Source organism: Schistocerca serialis, chromosome 11 (genome assembly GCF_023864345.2).
Source record: "Schistocerca serialis cubense isolate TAMUIC-IGC-003099 chromosome 11, iqSchSeri2.2, whole genome shotgun sequence".
Lineage (NCBI taxonomy): Eukaryota > Metazoa > Arthropoda > Insecta > Orthoptera > Acrididae > Schistocerca > Schistocerca serialis.
This window is the reverse complement of record NC_064648.1, coordinates 125,608,257-125,629,772: the sequence shown is the minus strand read 5'-3', so window position 1 is coordinate 125,629,772 and position 21,516 is coordinate 125,608,257. Positions and strand designations below refer to the sequence as shown.

General features: G+C 40.8%; 1 protein-coding gene across 1 annotated transcript in view; it reads right to left on the bottom strand.

Moving 5' to 3' along the window:
- LOC126426915 (heat shock protein 60A) overlaps window positions 1-21,516 on the bottom strand; it is a 72,154-nt gene that overhangs the window by 27,697 nt on the left and 22,941 nt on the right. The window contains exons 5-6 of the mRNA XM_050089019.1: window positions 13,975-14,098; window positions 3,375-3,543 (exon numbers count right to left, since the gene is read on the bottom strand). Of these exons, the coding sequence (XP_049944976.1) occupies window positions 3,375-3,543; window positions 13,975-14,098 (293 nt within the window). The remainder of the gene's footprint in view (window positions 1-3,374; window positions 3,544-13,974; window positions 14,099-21,516) is intronic.

The window sequence follows — 21,516 nt, the reverse complement described above, 5'->3', positions numbered from 1 at the left end:
GGCAAGGAGAGGAATGAAACAAATTAAAGAATGAAGGAAGGAAAGAAAGAAAGAACAGTGAGAGGACATGACTCTCACTGACTTTTACCAATGTTTACAATATTATAACAATGGTGCAACAAGAACTTCCAATGTTTGAAACTGAAACACACAATGTTTCCCCAACTCTGAAATGGAAATTAACAAAACAAATCTGTTTTGGCAACATTCCATTAATACTCACACATGTAACCAAATGCTGCCCTCAACCAACACAGAAATGTTTCCTTACAGAGCTGTGGTACTAAAGCAGTTTCCAAGAAAACAGAGGTCCTAAGTTACGCCAACAGATCATTTCCAAACCCAGACAAAAAGCACTTAAATTCTACCAGTGGCATTATGGTATCTCAGTTAATCTGTCAGGTATGTAGACAGCATACAAAGTATCCTTAACAATACGTTTAACATGTTTTTACATGCTTTGAGTTCATGCATGTGTTGTTGCTGAATGTTCCACTTGGGGGCAGTATCTTATAGTCAAAGTCCTTTGGGGTATTTTTCGTAATTATTTGTCAAATTTTGAAACCAATATTATATCTGAATTTTGGGAAAAGTGTGTGTGTGTGTGTGTGTGTGTGTGTGTGTGTGTGTGTGTGGGGGGGGGGGATGTGTGTGTGTGTGTGTGTGTGTGTGTGTGTGTGTGTGTGTGTGTGTGTGTGTGTGTGAGAGAGAGAGAGAGAGAGAGAGAGAGAGAGAGAGAGAGAGAGAGACCATTGGTTGGTGAAAAGAACCTCCTGGCTTCTAAGAAAAGCATGGTTTAAAAGATAAGAATCTTATTTCTCACAAACATGCCTTCTACATGTTGACCACTATATACTACATTTTTTGGTTTATTTTGCATTGGTTCACATGATCTACATATATGCCCCACAAACCACTTTGAAGTGTACTCGGGAAGGCAGTACCATATTGCTCCCCTCTTTTCACTTAAATTTGCAAATAAATTTTCCAACTGCACCGATTTCGCAAAAGATATGTGCAAGTAATATGATGCTGCACTCTTCCGGGGTGTTGTAAGGATACCATTATCGACACCCTTACTAATAGTCAATAACAGCCACCCACATCTGCCGACTACTATACTGTTGGCCTTTTACACCCAAGCTGCTGAAACTTTGCACTTGACGTATTCATTTCTAAAGGGCTAACAAGTGAAGAACAAGAATAAGAGGCACTAGGTGTGTGGATGGCCAGTGTGGTAATCGCTGCTGGTCGTGATGTCAAAGCTCCTGTGTTGCCGGCTTTGTTTTGTGTGTACATTAACAATGTGCACTGTGTATCATTTCTACATGTGCTTGTGCTGTACTGAGCTTAGTTTCACTGCGGTTTAGAAAATTCTGATACTCGAAAAAAACATTGTTTGCAATCCTTTGCGTCAACGTGTGCAGCTAGACAGCGAGGCACTTAAGTTACTATAGAGAAATCTTGACTTTTACGTGCAGGAGAAAGAATATGCAAGCATTCATGGAGAGCCATCAGTTCCTGCTAATGAACTAGTGGAACGGACATCAAACACTTTTGGGATTAATGCAAAAGTTGAAGCTGTAGACATGGGGCGTAATGATTCCAAACGGTCTGGATCAGGTAACGTATTTTTAGCGACTCCTGGAAAGAAGAAAAAGCAGCCTCACCATGTCATCGACTTAGGTTCTTTTAAGACTGGTGCACGTCACAGGCGTAGTTATGCTAACTACAATAGGAAAGAGTATGCTACAGTAACAAAGTTACTAGTGTCATTAAAAGAAAATTAACTTTTCAAGGGTGGGAAAAGTCACTAAAAACAGAGCTGAACACAGATTTCCATTACAAAGCACTAGACGAATGCAAGTCCTGGCTCTAAATGTATTCTTGTACAATATTGTGGGCTAAGACATTTATTCGATTTGTCTTTGTGAGACAACCATGAAGAATTATGGCACTAATTCAGACTACAGTGACGATGAGGTGGTGGATGGAATGGTGAGGGAAAAGCTACAAATATACATTATTTATTGCATCAATGTCATAAGATGTAGTGCGAGAAGTTACAATCTTTGTTACTACTAATTTTGTAATCGATGTACCGTATTGTTTTCAAGATATCTGTCTTCATAAAAACCTTATTTTCTATATTTCTTTGCTCCGTTATTGAAAGCATGGTCTCTACCAACAGTGATGTTTCAATATTATTCCACCCCATTCAATGGTTAGTCACAGAGTGGGACTTCACTTTTGACACTGGACACTATTGATGAACAAGTGCCTTAACACAAATTCCAGTTTGTTAAGCACAGTAGTTCTGTGAATGACTCATATTTGCGCAGCAGCCTTGGATTCTTGCATTCTGTTCACTCATGCTACAAAAAATACTACACTTCTGAACCAACATTTCACCTTTACAATGCCTGTTTGACATGTTAGGCCATACTTTCCCATTGAACTGCAAAATATTTCAGTTATGCTGAATTGGGACATAATAGCCTTCTTAGTGGAAACATTTGCAAATCATTCCAGTTTGTCAAATTGCAAGGGACTTTGAAGAGGAGTAGAACAGAATGGACAGTTTTGAAAAGAGGGCACAACAACAACAACAACAACAACAGTAATGCAAAGATGACAAGTGTAAAGTAATGTGATGCTGGGGGAATTACATTAGAAATTGAGAGCGCTAAATAAGTACACAAGTTTTACTATTTCGGCAGCAAAATGCAGACTGTCAATAGCAAGAACGCTTTTCAAAAAGAAAAATTTATTAATTTTTCTTTCTGAAAATGGAATTATTTTAACTTAATAAAAACTGAAGTGTTAGGAAGTGTTTTCTGGAGGTTATACGGCTTGAAGTGTAGTTTTTACAGGAAGTGATATGTGGTCAATGAACAGTACCGATTTAAAAAATCTTTCAAAATGTGGTTCTACAGAATGGTGACGATTAGATGGGATATATCAGATCACTAATTAAAAAAGTACTTAATTGGGAGGGAGAGGGACAGGGAGAACGACGGCTTCGTTAACAGAAGATATTGGTTGATAGGACACCCCCTAAGGCGTCAAGAAACCGTCAATTTCATGATGGAGGGAAGTGTGGGTGATAAAAATTGCAGAGGAAGACCAAGCATTCATTATAGTATGCAGATCACCAATAAATTTCATTAACTTTTATAGTTTTGGAAGTGAAACTACTGCTATAGCGAACAGGAAGTTAACAATAAGGACCACTCCATAACTATACCAACATTCTGCAGTAATTCCATTTTTGTAAAGCATTTTCTCTTACATATCATCCCCCCCCCCCCCTCCCATTAGAAAGAAAAGAAGTACATGTAGCTATTACTCAAGAGCTCGATAACAATTCTTACCTGTTAACAACGAGCGTACTCAGTGCCTCTCCGTCGACATCTTCAGCAATTATCACAAGGGGCTTGCGCTGAGAATTAGCCAGTTCCAATGCTGGAATTATTGACTGAACACTGGATATCTTCTTTTCACTAAGTAGCAACAATGCATCCTGGAATTCTACTTTAGCACCTGGAAAACAAAACCAGAGCCATTAAAAATGAACCTCAAACTGGTAAATGGGGAGAATGACAAGAATACAGTACGAAAAGCTAACAGTGATTAAAGCATTTACCACCCAAAATTTTAACACTTTATTCACGTAACTCCAATACATTCTGCCACCATCTTCACACGCAGAATTACGGTGAATGAAGATTTCTAGAATATACATTTGGGTTACATAATTCAAGTATATTATTGCAAAAGGACAAACTGAAAAGAATAGGAACACAATTCAATCAGCAGAACAATTTTGCGCATCAGCCTATTTTGAGCCTAACAATTTCATTGATAGTAAAAATTCTCTCTCCTGTCTCTCACTCAGAACAGTAGTCCCTATCACTATTCATCCTCACTGTGCATTTATTCCAGTTTCTTCTACCACCTTCCATTTCATTCCAGCAGCAACGTATGTATGGCCCTTCTGTCTTATCAGTTCTCAGTGCATTACACCCTTTCATCATTCTAAGAAACTAATTACCAAAGACTGAATGTCTCTTGTAATCTGTGGCCCATCACTGACTCTCATGCAATGTTTTAATAGCTACTGTTTTTACAAAATTTGACCTTTGGTTTTTTTTCTCCTCCTCTCACACAACACAAGACTGTACCTGCACCTGCAACACTAGTGGCGACTGTCAAAACATAAAAGGTGTACAACTTTCCTTCTGCCGTTTGCCGATAGATGGCAACAACAGTAAGTTGCGGTCGAAAGAAACAGATCACAGACATCAGACAATTAGCTTGGACCTCTGTCAACATAACCTCATTCAAACATTAGTCAATTTGTGTCTGCATCATAAAGTTGTTCTTGATTGAAAATGTCAGTTTACAAGCATAATTCTTGTCATTTGCGGTAGGTGTTACTGCTTTGCTTCAATATGAAGAAAACAGCGGCTGAGTCTCACCAAATGCTCTCTAGTACATATGGTAAGGACACTATTAGTGGAAGAACGTGTTGCGAGTGGTTTCAACACTTCACTTCAAGAACAGCGATTTTAATGTCAGACTGGCATAGTGGTGGAAGAGAGAATGTTTTCGAAGATGTAGAATTGGAGACATTGCCGAGTGAAGACTAGTGTCAAACTCGAGAAGAATTGGCACGATTAGAGGGAGTGACACAGCAAGCCATTTGAAAACGTCTCAAGGCTATGGGCACGATTCAGAAAGAAGGAACTTGGGTCCCATGTGAGCTGAAACCGAGAGACGTTGAACGGTGCTTTTGTGTTTGTGAACAGATGCTTCAAAGGCAAAAACGGAAAGGATTTTTGCATTGCATTGTGACCGGGGACAAAAAATGGGTTCATTACGATAACCCTAAACGCAAAAAATCGTGGGGATATCCTGGCCACGCTTCCACGTTGACAGCCAAACCCAATATTCACGGCTCCAAGATCATGCTCTGCATTTGGTGGGACCAGCTCGGAGCCGTGTACTATCAGGAGTTAAAACCAAGTGAAACAATCACAGGTGCTAGTTGTCAAATGCAATTAATGTGTTTGAACAGAGCATTAAAAGACAAACAGCCGCAATACAGTGAGAGGCATGATAAAGTGATTTTGCAGCACAACAATGCTCGACCCCACACTGCAAAAAAGGTCAAAACTTACTTGGAAACGTTAAAATGGGAATTCCTACCCCACCTGCCATATTCTCCAGACGACTATCACCTGTTTAGATCAAGGGCACCTGGCCTGGCTGACCAACATTTCTGATCTCGGGAAGAAGTCACAAATTGGATCAATTCGTGGATTGCTTCAAAGGATTAACAATTTTTTCGACGCGGGGTTCATACGCTGCCCAAAAGATGGGGGAAAGTAGTGGCCAGCGAGGAGAGGAGGAGGAGGAGAAAGAGAAGAAGAAGAAGAAGAAGAAGAAGAAGAAGAAGAAGAAGAAGCACTTTGTCTGCAGGCCACAAGTGGCCCATCGGGACCATCCGACCGCTGTATCATCCTCAGATGAGGATGCGGATAGGAGGGGCACGTGGTCAGCACACCTGTCTCCCGGTCTTTACGATGGTATTCTTGACCGAAGCCGCTACTAATCTGTCAAGTAGCTCCTCCTCAATTGGCATCACGAGGCTGAGTGCACCCCGAAAAATGGCAACGATGCATGGCAGCCTGGATGGTCACCCATCCAAGTGCCGGCCAAGCCCGACAGCACTTAACTTCGGTGATCTGACAGGAACTGGTGTACCCACTGTGGCAAGGCCGTTGCCTTTGAATGATACATGGGTAACCAATTTTTATCCATTAAAGCCTCAAATGTTGGGGGGTAGGAGGGGGGGGGGGAGGGGGAGGCTGAAGCAAAGTTGTACACCTTTTACATATAAAAAAAGTTGAGAACAGTCTTTGCCTCAGTGTACCAAGAATTTCCAACACCCCTTGACAAAGCAGAAGCAACTAAAATATCTCGTTTGATCACTATGATTTCCCAGGCACCAATGGGACATCAGTAACTGTGGTTTTGTATCCACAGAACAGTATGCTTGGCGGAACAAAAAAGGACTTTACAGTACACACCAGAATGTTTAGCAGGGGGCATAAAGCTAGTGGTGGGTAGAAGTGGGCCCTGAACTGGAGCGGTACACAGTGCATTTCAGCACGCCCAATCCACGTTAAGTGGACTGGCCTGCTTGGGACATTGCGCTTTGCTGCTTAGTCTGTCAAAACAATCTGCCAAGTTCACATGCCTCACCTGCCTTTCGCTGCCCCCAGCCAAGTCAAGTAATCTCAGCTGGCCTATCAACTCCACTGCATTACACAGTACCTCCATCTGAAAATCCCCGTATCATCCTTCACTTTTCTTTCGATGGGACGTCGACAGCTGAACAGATGGTCAAGTTTGCCTGTTTCCCTTTAATGCCAGTATCTATTCTGTCCACCTCCACCCAGTTACAGTATCCATGTTAGCTATTTTTTATTTTATAATTACAGGTGTGTGTGTGTGTGTGCGTGTGTGTGTGTGTGTGTGTGTGTGTGAGAAATAAATATTACAAAATATTTTTGAGTTCTGTAGATCGTTTTAGTTATACTCCTTAAATTCCTATATAGTTCACATTGAGCATATGCTGATGGAAATGAAAGCTTTCCATTCCTTTAGGGTGCACTCTGAAAATTGTGACGCGTAATAGATGCCAAGTAGTATACGATGTCAAACATTCGTTTCCTCATGGCAAGTTGACTCTGCCAACAGATGCAAAACGCGCCTCAGCACAGGCAAAGACATAAGCGGAGAGCACAGTAATATACATGGCTAGGCCTGTGGGTTGACCTATACGGGCCAGTAGGTGACACGTACTGAGCAGGATGAAACTGGTACCGTACACATCTCCACGTCAAAGAGACTAAAGAAATTGGCTGCACTTTTTATGTTCCAGCAGGCACCAGTAGCACTGAAGACAATATGATCTCTAGCAGCATGACAACAGTAGTCTGGATGAAGCTGGTGGTGATCACTAAATATTTTAGTTTTTATCCCAATTTGACATGGCAAGTATGCTGAGAATCTTTTATACAGCAATCATCTCTATACTCTCTCCTGGCCAGGTGGCAGAACAGAGGTACAGAACATTTTGACAAGCACCACACATGCTATCTTCTGGTAAAGTGTCGAGATTCTGCAGACGGCCCAATACTTCTATGCAAGGGAGGACTATCCTCTCGTCTTTGCTGTGGGCATCAGAGTCTCGTATGCGTGGTCTCGAATCTCTGTACGGCCATTCTCAATTTTATTGCTTGCTAACCAATAATGCGCTCACAGTATACTAAATGAGGCCCCAGAGATTAGAAATGATGTCTGTGTAAATACTTTAACTCACCAGCAGGTCCTCATTGCCTCTGAACTGCCTTCATACGCACCAAGACAATTCACTTGTCTCTGCTACTAACTCAAAACTTATTGCTCTAGCCAGTTGTCAGGTACAGGTGGACCATACGTTGTCAGGTACAGGTGGACCATACTAGCGTAGAAAGGTGACTGTACATGAACTTTTAGATACATTCGTGGACACTCACTGTTGCCACTACATAGACAACTCCTCAGTGCATGGCAATTATCGGTACACTGACTAATTGTTAGCAGTGAATATCCCCCCTCCCATCCGTGTGCAAAAATGTATTTTGAAGGCCAGTGTAAATTTATTAAACAACAATAGAATCATTTTCTTTACACTGGATGAACTATGTATCTGAAGTGTTGACTATAGCACTGAACATTTTCTAGACATCACTCTTCCTCTTATGGGGCCAGCTGCCAGATATTTGCACTAAATCACTTAATTTCTGTCTTACACCCTACACCGTCTCTTAAAACATAGCTTTGTTAGAGCTATGTGAGTCCAAGTTTGTCATTTTGACCTTGTTATTGCTGCACTTCACCAGCAAGATTGTACATTCAGTATGCGGGAGTTAGTCAAAGAGCAGGAACTGATCGCAGTGCCACCATTCTCAAACTTGTTATACTCATTGGAACTACAATGGATAGGATGGATGTGAGTATAGCACTGACTTAACAGTGACCTCTTGATTCCTGATGTATTTAACACTCAACTTGAACTCTTACTTATCTCTTATGATCTGTATGACATGGGTAGCCATGAAGGATTGAGAATGCCCAACCCCTTCCTTCTGTCCCACCCAAGCGTGATCTTGTCGCCCACAGTCGGATGAAGGGGACAGCAGCTTTCAAATATTAATGTAAGGACACCTGTAATATCGCAAAACTTTGCCAAAAGGTGACTAACACAGCACTTTCCGAAATGCCACAGTTTCTCCACACTGCCACCTGGCTAATAATCTGGGAGCTTTTCGTCATATCCATTTGTTCCAACTTTATGTTTCAGTAAAATTTCTCAAAGCTATTTATCACATCCAAAACTGCCCTAGAATAGGATTACATATAAAAGAACCACAATAGAGGAATCTCCCAAAGAACCTTTTCTATAGGCTCCTTTATTGGACTTGAAGCCATTATATTTCTGTAAACAACAACAGGTTAGACACAAAATCAGCAAAGAGATGAAGCGAGTCAAATATCAAAAGAGGGGGGTTCTTCATGCTTCACATTACAAGAACAGTAGTGATTTAAAAAACACCAAAGAGCCATGTAATCAAGTGTTTGCAATGATTAAATCCACAATCCATGTGAAGGAGTTTTGTGGTAGTTATGCACTGCACTTTTCCTCTTGCACCCATACGCAAAGCAGCCAAGTCACTCGACAACTTGATGCTGAGACAAAGTGCAAAAAAGAGAACGTACATTTACAAAATGTAATTTAATCTGTACAGTCTCAACACCACTACTGAAGAAGAGTGAATTTGACAAATATTGCTCCAAAAAATATTAGTGTTCTGAAGAGGTTAGAAGATTTAATATATTATGTCACTCAAACTTCATCCAGTTTGTCTCATAACTGCACTTTCAAAAATATCAACAGAACAGCACCTTTAATGAGTCTCACAAAGCACAGGCTTGCTACTGCATGCTGTTCACTCTTCTTACCAGAGGACAGTACTTTTAATTCTTCCCTCTTCTCTTCCAGGAGAAATATTAGTTAGCGTTCCACTAATACTTTTATATAGAATCATGGTGGGAAAGCCATTTTAGACTTGCATTTGCCAAGAAAAAAGAAAAAAAAACAAAAAACTCAAAACCAGCATTTTCTATCAGGAAAGAAGTGCTCAAGGAAGTGAGTAAGATTACTAAAACAAATCTCTATTTAAAAAGAGCAGCTAGAACACACTGCATAAGTAAAGCATTCTACACAAAGATTACTTACAAAACTCAACAGTAGAGGTTAATGTACAAGAAAGATGAACTTTTACAACATTGCCTTAAAGGGGTGAGGGTTTATGTGAAGATGAGGCAGAAAATATGACACTGCAAGACAAATTTAACTGAGCACTAAAAGACCTAAGTCAAAACAATGTCTCTAGAGTAGACAAAATTCTGCCAGAACTACTGATATTTGGCAGAGAGAGAGAGAGAGAGAGAGAGAGAGAGAGAGAGAGAGAGAGAGGCATGACAAAATTATCCCACTTGGTGAGCAAGATGTACGAGACAGGTGAAATACCATTAGACTTCAAGAAGAAAGTAGTAGTACAATTCCAAAGAAAGCAGCTGCCGACTGGTTGTGAATATTACCCAACTGTTAGTTTTGTAAGTTCTTGTTGCAAAATACTGACATGAAGAATGGAAAAACTGGTAGATACCAACTTTGGGGAGGATTACTTTGGAATTCAGAGAAATATATGAAAACGCTGGGCAATACTGACTCTACCACTTATCTTAGAAGATAGGTTAAGGAAGTGAAAACCTACATTTATAGCATTGGTAGACTTAGAGAATGCTTTAGACAATGCTGACTGGAATACTCACTTTGAAATTCTGAAGGCAGTACAGGTAAAACAGAGGGAGCAAAAAGGCAAGTAGGTACATTTGCATATCAGATGGACGTACCACTACGGTTTTAGGTTGACCGATTGCACAACTGACACAAACCACTATTCGATCAGAAGTTACCAATTTGCTACGTATAATTATCAATGTAAAAGTGCACAATTTATTTAAGTAATTACTACTGATTCAGTGGTTCCATTTTTGATAAATGATTCTTGTCACAAACTTATTGCTTTGCCTTCGGTAGACTTATTACTAGGGGGTAGTCAAAAATTTGAAGTTTTGATCAGCAGCTAGTGACGGTACTTCACAGTAGTACACAACAGCTCCAAGCACCATTTCTTTGTGTAGTCTAGTAATGGTTACTATTACAGAAACCGGTAACCATTAATGATTAACAGAATAAATTACAATTTAGTCTCGTACTTATTACTTTTATATTTAAAGAAAAATTTCCAGTATGTAGAATCTTTCTTTCCTAATTATCACTTTGAAAAATAACAGTGCAGATTTTTGTTTGTCAGGCATTTCTCATCAATACCGGTCCCCATACCACAGTGCCATAACGCGGCGCGAAAAGTCAAAATATTACGGCACAGCCCACTGGCAAAGTGGAGAATACCTGCATCTTTTGGCTCCTCTAGTGATGAGCAGCATGCTACAATAATGTAGTTCAGGTATTTCAATATGTACTATAGCAGCAGACACAAACCTTTAAATCAACAAATCACCTATGTTTTCAAGGGGATAATTAAAACTTTACGACTACTACTCATTTTTGTCTTATCGAAGTTGTATGCCAAATAAAGTTATATTTCTCACAAATAAATAGTACATCTACACATGTGAAAACTATCACATTCCAATTATCACTGTTTTCTTTTGTGTGATATTTTGAAAATGTCCCTATTTTGCTCTAAAATAATAGAAGAACTATATACATAACAGCAAATATACTACACCTCATCTCACACCCACCTTGTCAATAGCTTTAAGTAATTTTCATCATACTACAAGAGGCTGGTTCAACAATGTCGTCCCCCTCCCCTACCCTCGCCCCAGCCCTCCGCACAAAGGTACCTGCGACTCACTTGCTGGACAGGATACCCATCTGGTGGCCCTTTTGCACCACATTCTTGCTTCCTTCTGCCATTTGACTGAGCCCTTGCCGACCCCCATTTACGGGCATTCATTCGCGGCGTATGACTGAAGGCTGCATCTCAGCTGTCTACATGTGAAGTGTCTAACTACCCCTGTAAATACATAGGCATTCAAGCTGGAACAGCCCCCACTGCATGATACTTTTTTCAGTCTTAAATCGTAAGAGTAATGGTGCCTCCAGTGCCGCAATAGTTTCCGCCCAAACAAAACACTACTACCTAGACTCACCACTTTAAAAAAGTGGAAAACAATGGATTTTAGTCTTACTGCAGCTCACTTTATTTACAGGTAAAATTTTATTCTTTTTGAATTTGTAAAATCAGCCAAATACTTCACTGGTCGTACTGGTTAAGTGTTCTGACAAGTTTCGTGCAGCCGATCACTCCTGGCCATTCGGGTGGATTTAATTTTGAGCGCTAAACAGTATGGTTGTCGGTGCCTGTTCTTAATACAGCAGCCCAAGTACTCACTGTTAAAATTAAAAATAAAGACTGTATCTACAAACACAATCACTAAAATCTTGCACATCTTTTCACCAGTATCTCCAGGTGTATAGCTGCCACACATTTAAAGTAATGATGAACAGTTCACTGCACAACACAGACAGCTGACTGCACTATTAATACGATGGACCAGCCATTGACGAACACCATGAACTCTGTCCGATCATATTGGGCATCAATTCTAACGCCACACAACATTGCAACGATTTTCCTGTCACTGAGAAAGTTTTAGGGTAAGTCTCTCTAAAGGCAAAACACATCTCTTCTCAGCATATAAAACTGACTTTAAAACACGATTCACTTTCATGTTAGCTAACAAATACCGTACTCCAAATGGTATTTGTACAACAAGCGGTAAGTTTGTGCCAGTGGGCAGACTAGCCACTTCATCCCTCCTTTGTGACTTTAAAGAAATGTACCACAGTCGGGTTGTCGCTCTGCATCATCATGCTTCTCCCTTCCTGCTACTGTTTCCCACTCAGCCATCACCATTTGTTACCCAAGACACTACAGAACCTGTATGAGAATACGAACGACAGTTTTTCCTGGCAGACTACTTTAGCTGCTCTACAAAGTACCTGCCATCCAGCACAATTTCACATGATTGTAGGAAAAAGCAGAAATACCCTGGGCCACCTGAATTATTTTCTACAGATATACTACTTATCAACAGCACGAGAACACAGAAAACAATGACAACTGCAACGTTAAAGACCTAAAGTTGTGGATAAAAATTGTGTGTCTTTAATGCACTGGTAAGAATGCTGTAATTTCAGTTCCAAAAAAGACAGGTGTGAATAATACTGAACAATCAATTTAATACATCATTGCTACAAAATACTGACACAGTATTTACAGAAAATGGAAAACTGGTAGAAGTCCAACAATGGGGAAGATCAGTTTGAGTTCCAGAGAAATGTAGGAAAACACAAGGCAATGCTGACACTGTGACTTTTTCAGCCTGAAATGGTAAGAGTAATCTGACTCCAGTGCCACAATTAACATCGAGAAAACTGTCGATGAAACCAAGGAGAAATCTGGAAAGGGAAATAAAGTTCAGGGAGAAGAAATAACAACTTTGGGGGTTTGATGATGACTATTCTGCCAGACAGCTAATGACTTTGAAGATCAGTTGAACAGAATGGGTAGTTTCACGAAAAGATTATATAAGGTGACCATAAGTGAAAGTAAAACAAGGCTAATGAAATGTAGTCAAAGCAAACTGGCAATGCTACATTAATTAGATTAGGAAATGAGACATTAATAGTAGTAGATGTGTTTTGTTATTTGGGCAGCAAAATAACTGACAACTGACAAAGTACGGAAGATTTGAAATTCAGACTGGTAATGGCAAGAAAAGCATTCTTAAGAAAGCGGAATTTGCTTTAATATCTATGATAAAATTAATTGCTGTAAAGCCTTTTCTGAAGATATTTATCTTGAAAGTAGCATGGTATGGAAATAAAAAACGGCCAGTAGGCAATTAAGACAAGAACATAGAAGCTTTTGAAATGTGGTGCTATGGAAGAATGCTGAAGGTTGGGTGGGTAGAGCGAACAAATGAAGAGGTACTGCATCAAACTGAGCAAAAGAGAAATTCATGGAAAAAACACGACTAAAAGAAGGGACTGGTTGATAGGCATGAAGGGTCGTCAGTTTGATAATGGAGGAAAGTGTGGAGGTTCAAAAATTTTAATGGGAGACTAAGATTAAAATACAGTAAGCATGTTCAAGTGGATAAAGGTTGAAGTAGTTTTGAGACTTGCATGAAGAACTGCATCAAAACCAGTCCTCAGGCTGAAGACAATCTCCAGCACAGTTGTTTCCATTGCCTTCTGCTTCCTCATGTCATTGATAATTACCAATTCTCCCACCTTTAGGTGGAAGCTTCTCACCTCAAGACCAGTATGTTGCCCTGAATCCTTATCTCTTCCTTCCCCAACTTTGGTAATGCTGCTGCCATCAAAAGGTGTTTCTTTCTAACAAAGTCTTCAGCTGTCATTGCGAATTATTTTTATTCGAATTATTTTTATTCAAAATCTGAACAGTGGCCAGGATATGTTTACCCAATCATCTAGTTTGTCTCCCTGCAGTTTTGACCTAGAGTAGTTCCAGAAAGAACCATTATTATTCCAGACACAGTTTGCTGGACTGAGTAATGGAAAAGCAAGTCTTAGAATGAAAACATGATTGAACTACAAAAGCAGTGAAGGGGAAGTTACAATTTAAATAAGGCTTAGCTGACAAGAATAAAAACAAACTCCTACTACATTACAACAGCACCACTTGGTGTAACCATGTGCAGTACTTGCAGCTCTTTACAACAAAGTTTATTTACCTTTAGCAGTGTTGATGAAGTATGGTGAAATGTAGCCCCTATCAAACTTCATTCCTTCAATGACTTCAAGTTCATCTTGAAGAGTCTTTCCATCTTTAACCGTGATGACACCTTCCTTTCCAACCTGGAAGAAATCAGTACATTATGTCCAAGTGTTAAGTTATAAGTATGTTAAGTTTACTGCTCACAATTTTAAAATTTGGTTTACAATAGGAGAACACCACAGACTATGCACCCTAATACTCATTCACAGGATATGAATTAAGTTTCCCTACAACAGATGACCAGATGACACTGCACTGTCACTGTGTGTAACACTAACCATTTCTTTATCTCCCCACACCCCCCTCCTATTCCTTGCAGAAGCAGGGAGGCATTTCCCAGGTTTAAACTCCAGATTTTCCTGAATCAATTTTTATTGTAACTGAGAGCAAGTTTTATGTTACTTGTTTTGGTAGTGTAATATCGACTGCTGGAAAAAAGGTTTATCTAAAGTGAAGATTGTGATACCCATATTAAAGAGTTGAATAATTTCAAGACTGTATTATGCTGCCAGAAAACGTGCTTAATTTATTAATTTAATTATGAATATGTTCTATGTAATGAAGAATGAACTTGTTTAAGATGTTAAATGAGTATATAAATAATCTTTGGAGTGTATAAGGTCAGTAGACCAAAGAAGCTAAGAAGTGGGAATATCTGCAACTTCAAGACATGTTGGCTTGCCCGCCACTTCTTTTCCAATCTTGGATGAAGACAGTTGTGCTTTTGTAATAAGTGATTTATAACGGAGTTAGATAATCAATGCTGATAGTAAAAATGCTAAGAAATGCAAACTTACATTGCAAAAAGTGTAGTGCGGAACAAAAAGTTTGAATAAATATAATGTTTAGCGACAAGTATTTCCGATCCGGTGGAGTTTATTTAAACAGAAGAAAACCCAGGCCATGATAGATGTTGGAATGATCATTTTGCAGACGAAGAAAACGATGAAACCCTCTAGACAAACAAGATCTGCCGTTATTGGGTATGTAATCTTTCAGCAACTACTAACAAATTTGTGCTGAAATTGTGCTGGTACTGGACTTATTATTCCCATTCAAATAGCTTATTGAATGGAAACCAATAACACGTGATGGAAGTGCTGTCCTAGCACACCATACTGTGTAAGGTTCTATAAACAATTCTTCAGACATTTAAGAAACTAGTAAGATAACAACCAGTACAGTAGACACAAATTAATTTTTTTTTTGAGTTGCCACATCCCTTATTAACAATTATTAGGAGTTCAGTTAGGATTCACAGTTTTCTCAACAATTCTGTATACTTTCATAGTGATATTACATTTCATACCGGACACACTTAACCATATGTCCAATGTTGACTAAGCATGATATTGTGAAATGACTGGGGAAGTACTACTTTGGATTGAAATTTAGTGGAAAAAACTTGAACTTTAATACTCACTGCTGATCTATGAAACATATATATTTACATAAACAAAAAAGCCAGTTTGCTTCTGTGTGAATGATTAATTCATGGCTACGTACTTTCTTGTACTTACAATCACGTATTTGAAAATGGAATGGCCTCTCAGCCTGAAAACTCACGGACAACTATCAAGAGTCCCAACAACAGAGCACGCAGGAAGCAGACACAATTGAGCAAGAAACATTGCTACAACTCAATGAACTACTTCCACGGGAGGAGCTGGGAAACTTGGAGAATTTTTACAAAAATTACTTGTTTTAGTGGGCAAATGCTCATTTAGAAATTAACTGATGATGAGCACAAACAATTATCAATTTCCATTGTAGATTATACACAACAGAAATTAATGTAGCTCCCCTACACTGTTCTCTGCAGCCTATGCTCAACATATAATCGCAGAAGAAGCTGAGTACCACCATGGTGTAGTGGTTATGATACTAAACTGCTGCATCGAGGGTAGTGGGTTCAAAACTCACCTAGACAGTACAATTTCTATATTCAGTTCGAGTACATTCTAGAAGTATCCACAAATGCCAAGAATCATTGTACTGGAATGTTCTGTAGCTATATATATATATATATATATATATATATATATATATATATATATATACTGTATGTGTTCTGACTGGAGGCAGTTTACTCCACACTCTTGTATGTCTAAGTGCTGAATAAACCTTTGTTAAGTTAGTGTTCGTGATTCATCCAACTACACCTTGTTCTACGTGACATTATTCTGGTGGAGATGCTGGGTATTTGAACTTCTGGCAGCGCACATATCGACGACACAGTGGCTCCAATCAGGCCACGGCAGAGCCACCATTTAAGTGGCAAGAAACCTGAGTTCGAGCCATATTCAACAGATTGCAATCTATCGGAGACAGATGAAGAAGAGGACATTACGATGACAGAAACTGTGTGCCACCACATAACACATCCTTCTGGGTTCTCTGTTGATGATCGCCAAGATCCAAACAAGTGTCTGAAGGTATATGATCGTATAGCCAAATTTAACAAATGGGATGACACCATGTGTTAGGCCAAAGTATTTTTCTACTTGGAGGGCACTGCCAAGTAATGGTATGAGAACAACGATGAGAAGTTCACAAGCTGGGAAGTATTCCAGGCAGAACTGCGCAAGTATTTCGGCAACACACAACGACAGAAGTGCAAGGCGTAAGTACAGGGCACAGCGTCCAGAAGAAACTACAGCATCCTACACTCAAGATGTCTTGGAGCTGTGTAATAATAGTGGATCCTAGAATGGAGGAGGAAGATAAGGTTGCACATCTCATGAAAGGTGTTGCCGAGGACACGTATCAAGCCCTACTGCTGAAGGAGGTTTCGACAGAAGACAACTTCATAAAACGGTGCAGGTATATCGAGACAATGCATTAAAGAGAATTACATGCAAGAAGTTTGAACGGCTTCCAAACGTCGTATTGATGTCTGTGATGGAAGAAGAAACTGATTTCGCAAGTGTTCTTCGTCGTCAGATAGTGAGAGAGGAAACTCAGAAGGCACTTGGATTGCATGGCAAACAAACAAACCGAGACACTTCAAGAGGTCATATGAGAGGAAGTAAACAGACATTGAACCCAATGTCTTTTCCTCCATTTCCCTTTAAAACGGTGAAAAAGTTGAGACCCAGGCAAAGTCACGTTCCTACAATGCTGTTGGAACCTGTTTGGGCACCAAGAAAGACTGACATCTGGATGACTCAGGATAACCAACCATTATGTTTCCACCGCCAACGACCAGGTCAGGTGGTGTGCTATTGTCTAGAAAGGCAGCGGATATTTGATGACTCCTGCGCCAGAAGACAGAAGATGTGGGTGCAGGACGATGTAGGTCACCATCGCTGCAAGCTAGCCGCTGGAGAGGACACTCCCCAACACGCCGGTCACGGTTTCCATCACCGATTAGAAGCTCCAGCCGATCACCAAGCCGCTGCAACCTGGGAAACTAAAGGGTGCAACCAGTCGGCAAGAGAACGAACCCAACACTATGCTGAAGCAGCATAGGGCAACCTTTCTTGAAGGTGAGGCCGCCGATGAGAAAAATCCTCTGCCGTCCATCATTACAAAAATGATAGGAAACTATGTTGATATCCTCATGGACGGCTGACCGGCCCAAGCTCTTGTGTTTCTGGAGCATCATACTCAGCCGTTTCGGAGAAGTACCGTCGCCAGTAGCAGAAAACCGTATTTGTCGATAACAAAACATCTCTGCTGAAGGTGTAATGGGAAATGTGTAAAACCTACAGCATTCGTGTCGGTATAAGTGGTCATACACAGCCCTTAGAATTCATTGTCTTACAAGAGTGTAGTCATGATGTCATTCTTGGATGGGACTCTGAAAGATTCTCATGCAACTATAGATTGTGTTCGCTTGAAGATAATGCCAGACGAGATGAGATATTGTGGACAGGAAGATGTGCATCCGAATGTATGAAGACTACGTGTGCTGGAAGAAGTGATCATACCTGCAGTCAGCGCTAGAAAGGTAACTGTCATGTCAAACCATGCATCAACCCATGGGTCTTTTAGTGGAATGTAAGAGAATCATACCACTGAAGAATAATTTGGTCATCCCAGCCTCTGCTGCCGTATTTAAGAACGGATTAGGTGAATTGTGGATAGTTAACTGTCACTGAGAACCGCAGATCCTTCCAACACGCAAGGGCATAGCAAACGATGAGCCGTTAATTGCAGAACAGCTAAGTATCATAGAAACCTCCCATGCCGCGTCTGTGGCGAAATTAGCGCTACCACTACGAGACAAGATCTTCTAGCTCGACTATCACCAGATCTCACTAAGGAACAGCAGAAGACGCTACCTGCTATTCTTCAAGAGCTCTCTGAATGCTTCAATCGACAGGCGAAGAACAAATTAGACAAACTGACGGCGAAGCACCGGATTAGCACTGGAGACCATCAACCAATAAGCCAGAGAGCATAGGAAGCTTAATAAGACAACTAAAAATGATGTTTACCCCATTCCACAAATTGACGATACACCATATCGTCTGAAGGGTGTCTCTTTGGAGACAAAGAGATCAAAATACTTTGACACCTTGTGTCAAACGAAGATGTGCGGCCAGATCCAGAAAAGGTGAGATCTATAACGGAATTTCCTATTCCTAAAAGTATTAGAAATGTGAGAAGCTTCCCCGGATTATGTTCTTATTACCATCGTTTTGTCAAAGACTTTCGTATCAAAGCCAGACCACTCCAAGAGTTGTTAAAAGCTGATGCTAAATTTATCTGGGGTGGTGCTCAACAAGATTCTTTCAATGTTCTGTGAAAAGCTCCGACTGACCGACCCTGTACTTGGTCTGGATGATGAGAGCACCTACAGAACTACACACAGATGCCACCAGGTATCGGATCGGTGCTGTTCTGATGCAAATTTTGGATGGAAAAGCGAAGGTTATAGCCTATGCTTCCAGGATACTTACAAAAGGCAAGAGAAACTACTCAACTACAGAAAGTTAATGCCTTGCTGTGATATCGGCCATGTGCAAATTTCGATAGCCTATGGAAGGCCATTCACAGTTGTTACAGACCATTCACTTTGTTGGTTGACAGGTCTTAAGGATCCAACAGGACAACTCGCCAGGTGGGCACTACGTCGTCAAGAGTATGACATTACCATAGTGTACAAAAGTGGAAGAAAACACCCAGATGCTGACTGTCTCTCAAGAAACCCTGTGCAAGACCATCAAGACTTTGATGAAGATAGTGACTGTCTCGCTGCACTCCAAGATTTCTCTGCTAAGCAGAAGGACGCCAAGATATCTCAAATTATGCTTGCCTTTTTTTAAATCGGTCAGAGAATGTGAAAGGACAATTTAAGGTAGTTAATGGATTACTTTGCAAGAAAAACTTTGATCCGTTTCGAAAGAGGTGGCTACCAGTTATTCCTGAACATATGCACTTACATGTCCTACAGAAATGCCATGACGCACCTGAGGCTGGACATTTATGATTTATTAAGGCTGTTATTTTATGGTAGGTACGATAGGCAATTACATCTCTCATTAAAACTTTCAAGTCCAGGTACACTAGACACTCCACTACTTCCTCTCACTATGGCAACAGTGAACCATCCATTTCCATGTGAGAATGTGTCGTTAATATCCAGACTAAAATTAAGCGAACATCCAAGAAATACACAAGGTCCATCGACGAGGGCGTGAGCTGCAACACACTACACTGGAATGCGGTTTGTCTTGTCTCCTGGTGTTGTACCAAGTTCAATGTTTTCTATATTTTTGTAAACAGTTGTGCGACGATGACGTCGATATCTCCTGTAGGGCATGTTGACAGCGTTCAATGTAGTTGCCTGTGCAGCAGCAAGACACAGAATGAGCGTAGCACGAGAGCGCGCTTGCTTATATACTGTGTGTGGACTTAGCGTTTTCACAGTGGCCAGCGGGAGCGTTATCCCAGACGCGCATACCGGGTGTTCTAGGTATGCGTGTCCCCGCTGGCGCGCCACCAACACCGAGCCAGACATGTTACATAACCACAGTCTAGACGATAAGCGGGCAGTCTGGTAGCTGGAGGCCCAGCATGGGGAACTATGTTTACAAGAATATATAAAACATTGAACTAACTACAACAGCAGAAGACAAGAAAAACCGCATTCCAGTGAAGTGTGTTGCAGCCCACATCCTTATCGATGGACTTTCTGTATTCCTTGAATGTTCTCTTAATTTTAGCTTGGACATAAACGACACTTTCTCACATGGAAATGGATGGTTCACTGTTGCCATAGTGAGAGGTGGTAGTGGAGTATCGAGTGTACCTGGAATTGAAAGTTTTAATGATAGAGATGTAATTGCCTATCGTACCTACCACATGTTTGAACTTGCTAATAAAGACAGGATAATAAGATAGGATCCGCAAGAGACTTTTCTGGCCAGGTTTAAGAGTGTCCGTCACTGCGTGTCACACTGTCCAGAGTGCCAGAGGAGAAAAGCAGTTCCTCAAAAACCATCTGGCTGACTCATACCAATTCCACCAGCCAAAATGCCTTTCCAGCTTATTGGGATTGACCTCCTCTGACGATTTCCAATGTCTGCTAGTGACAATAGATGGATTACTGTTTGCACTGACTATCTGGCATGCTGTGCCATTACAAAAGCTGTGAAAAGAAGCTGAAGCATTCGAGGTAGCCAAATTCATTGTGGATGACATTGTATTAAAACACGATGCTCCAAGGTCTTTAATTACAGATCGAAGGAAAGTTTTTCAATCGAATCTTGTGACAGAGAAACCGTCGGTGCAACATTACTCATCACATCACGACTGCCTACCATCCGCAAACTAACGGGCTTACTGAACGCCTTAATAAGACCTTGGCCCACACGCTATCAATGCTCATCAATGTTGAGCAGAGCAACTGGGATGAGGAGCTACCTTCCGTGACGTTTGCCTACAACACCGCCAAACAAGACACCACAGGATATACGCCATTTTTCCTGGAGCATGGGCGTGAAGCGACGATGACAATGGACACTGTTTCCGTTACATCCTGATGACTTAGACGACTACATCGGCCAGGTGTTAACCAGAGCTGAGGAAGCTCGGCAGCTAGCTCAACTCCGCACGCTGCCCTGTTGTCTACCAGCCTGGTGACCTCGTCTGGATCTTCACTCCTGTTCGGAAGATTGGTCTCTCTGAGAAGCTCCTCAGGCACTACTTTGGACCTTATAAGGCTGTAAGACAGTTGTCTCACGTTACTTATAAAGTTGAAGATTTTGACCCTGACAAGACGACAAAGATCAGAGATACTGTCCACATCCTTCGTATGAAGCCCTATAAGGATCCTGCAACCCAGGGTAAATTCGAAGCTCCAGTGACAGGCAAGAAGCGGAAAGATGACGAAGAGCTTAGTGGCAAAAGAAGCTCTAAGATCACCGCCAGAGTGAGAATCAGTCATCAGGAGTGTGAGTAAGCAGGACCGATGACTCATTACCGGACTAGGACGACGTACCACTGAGATGCTCTTCTCTTAAGGAGGGAGTAATGTTGCAGAAGAAGC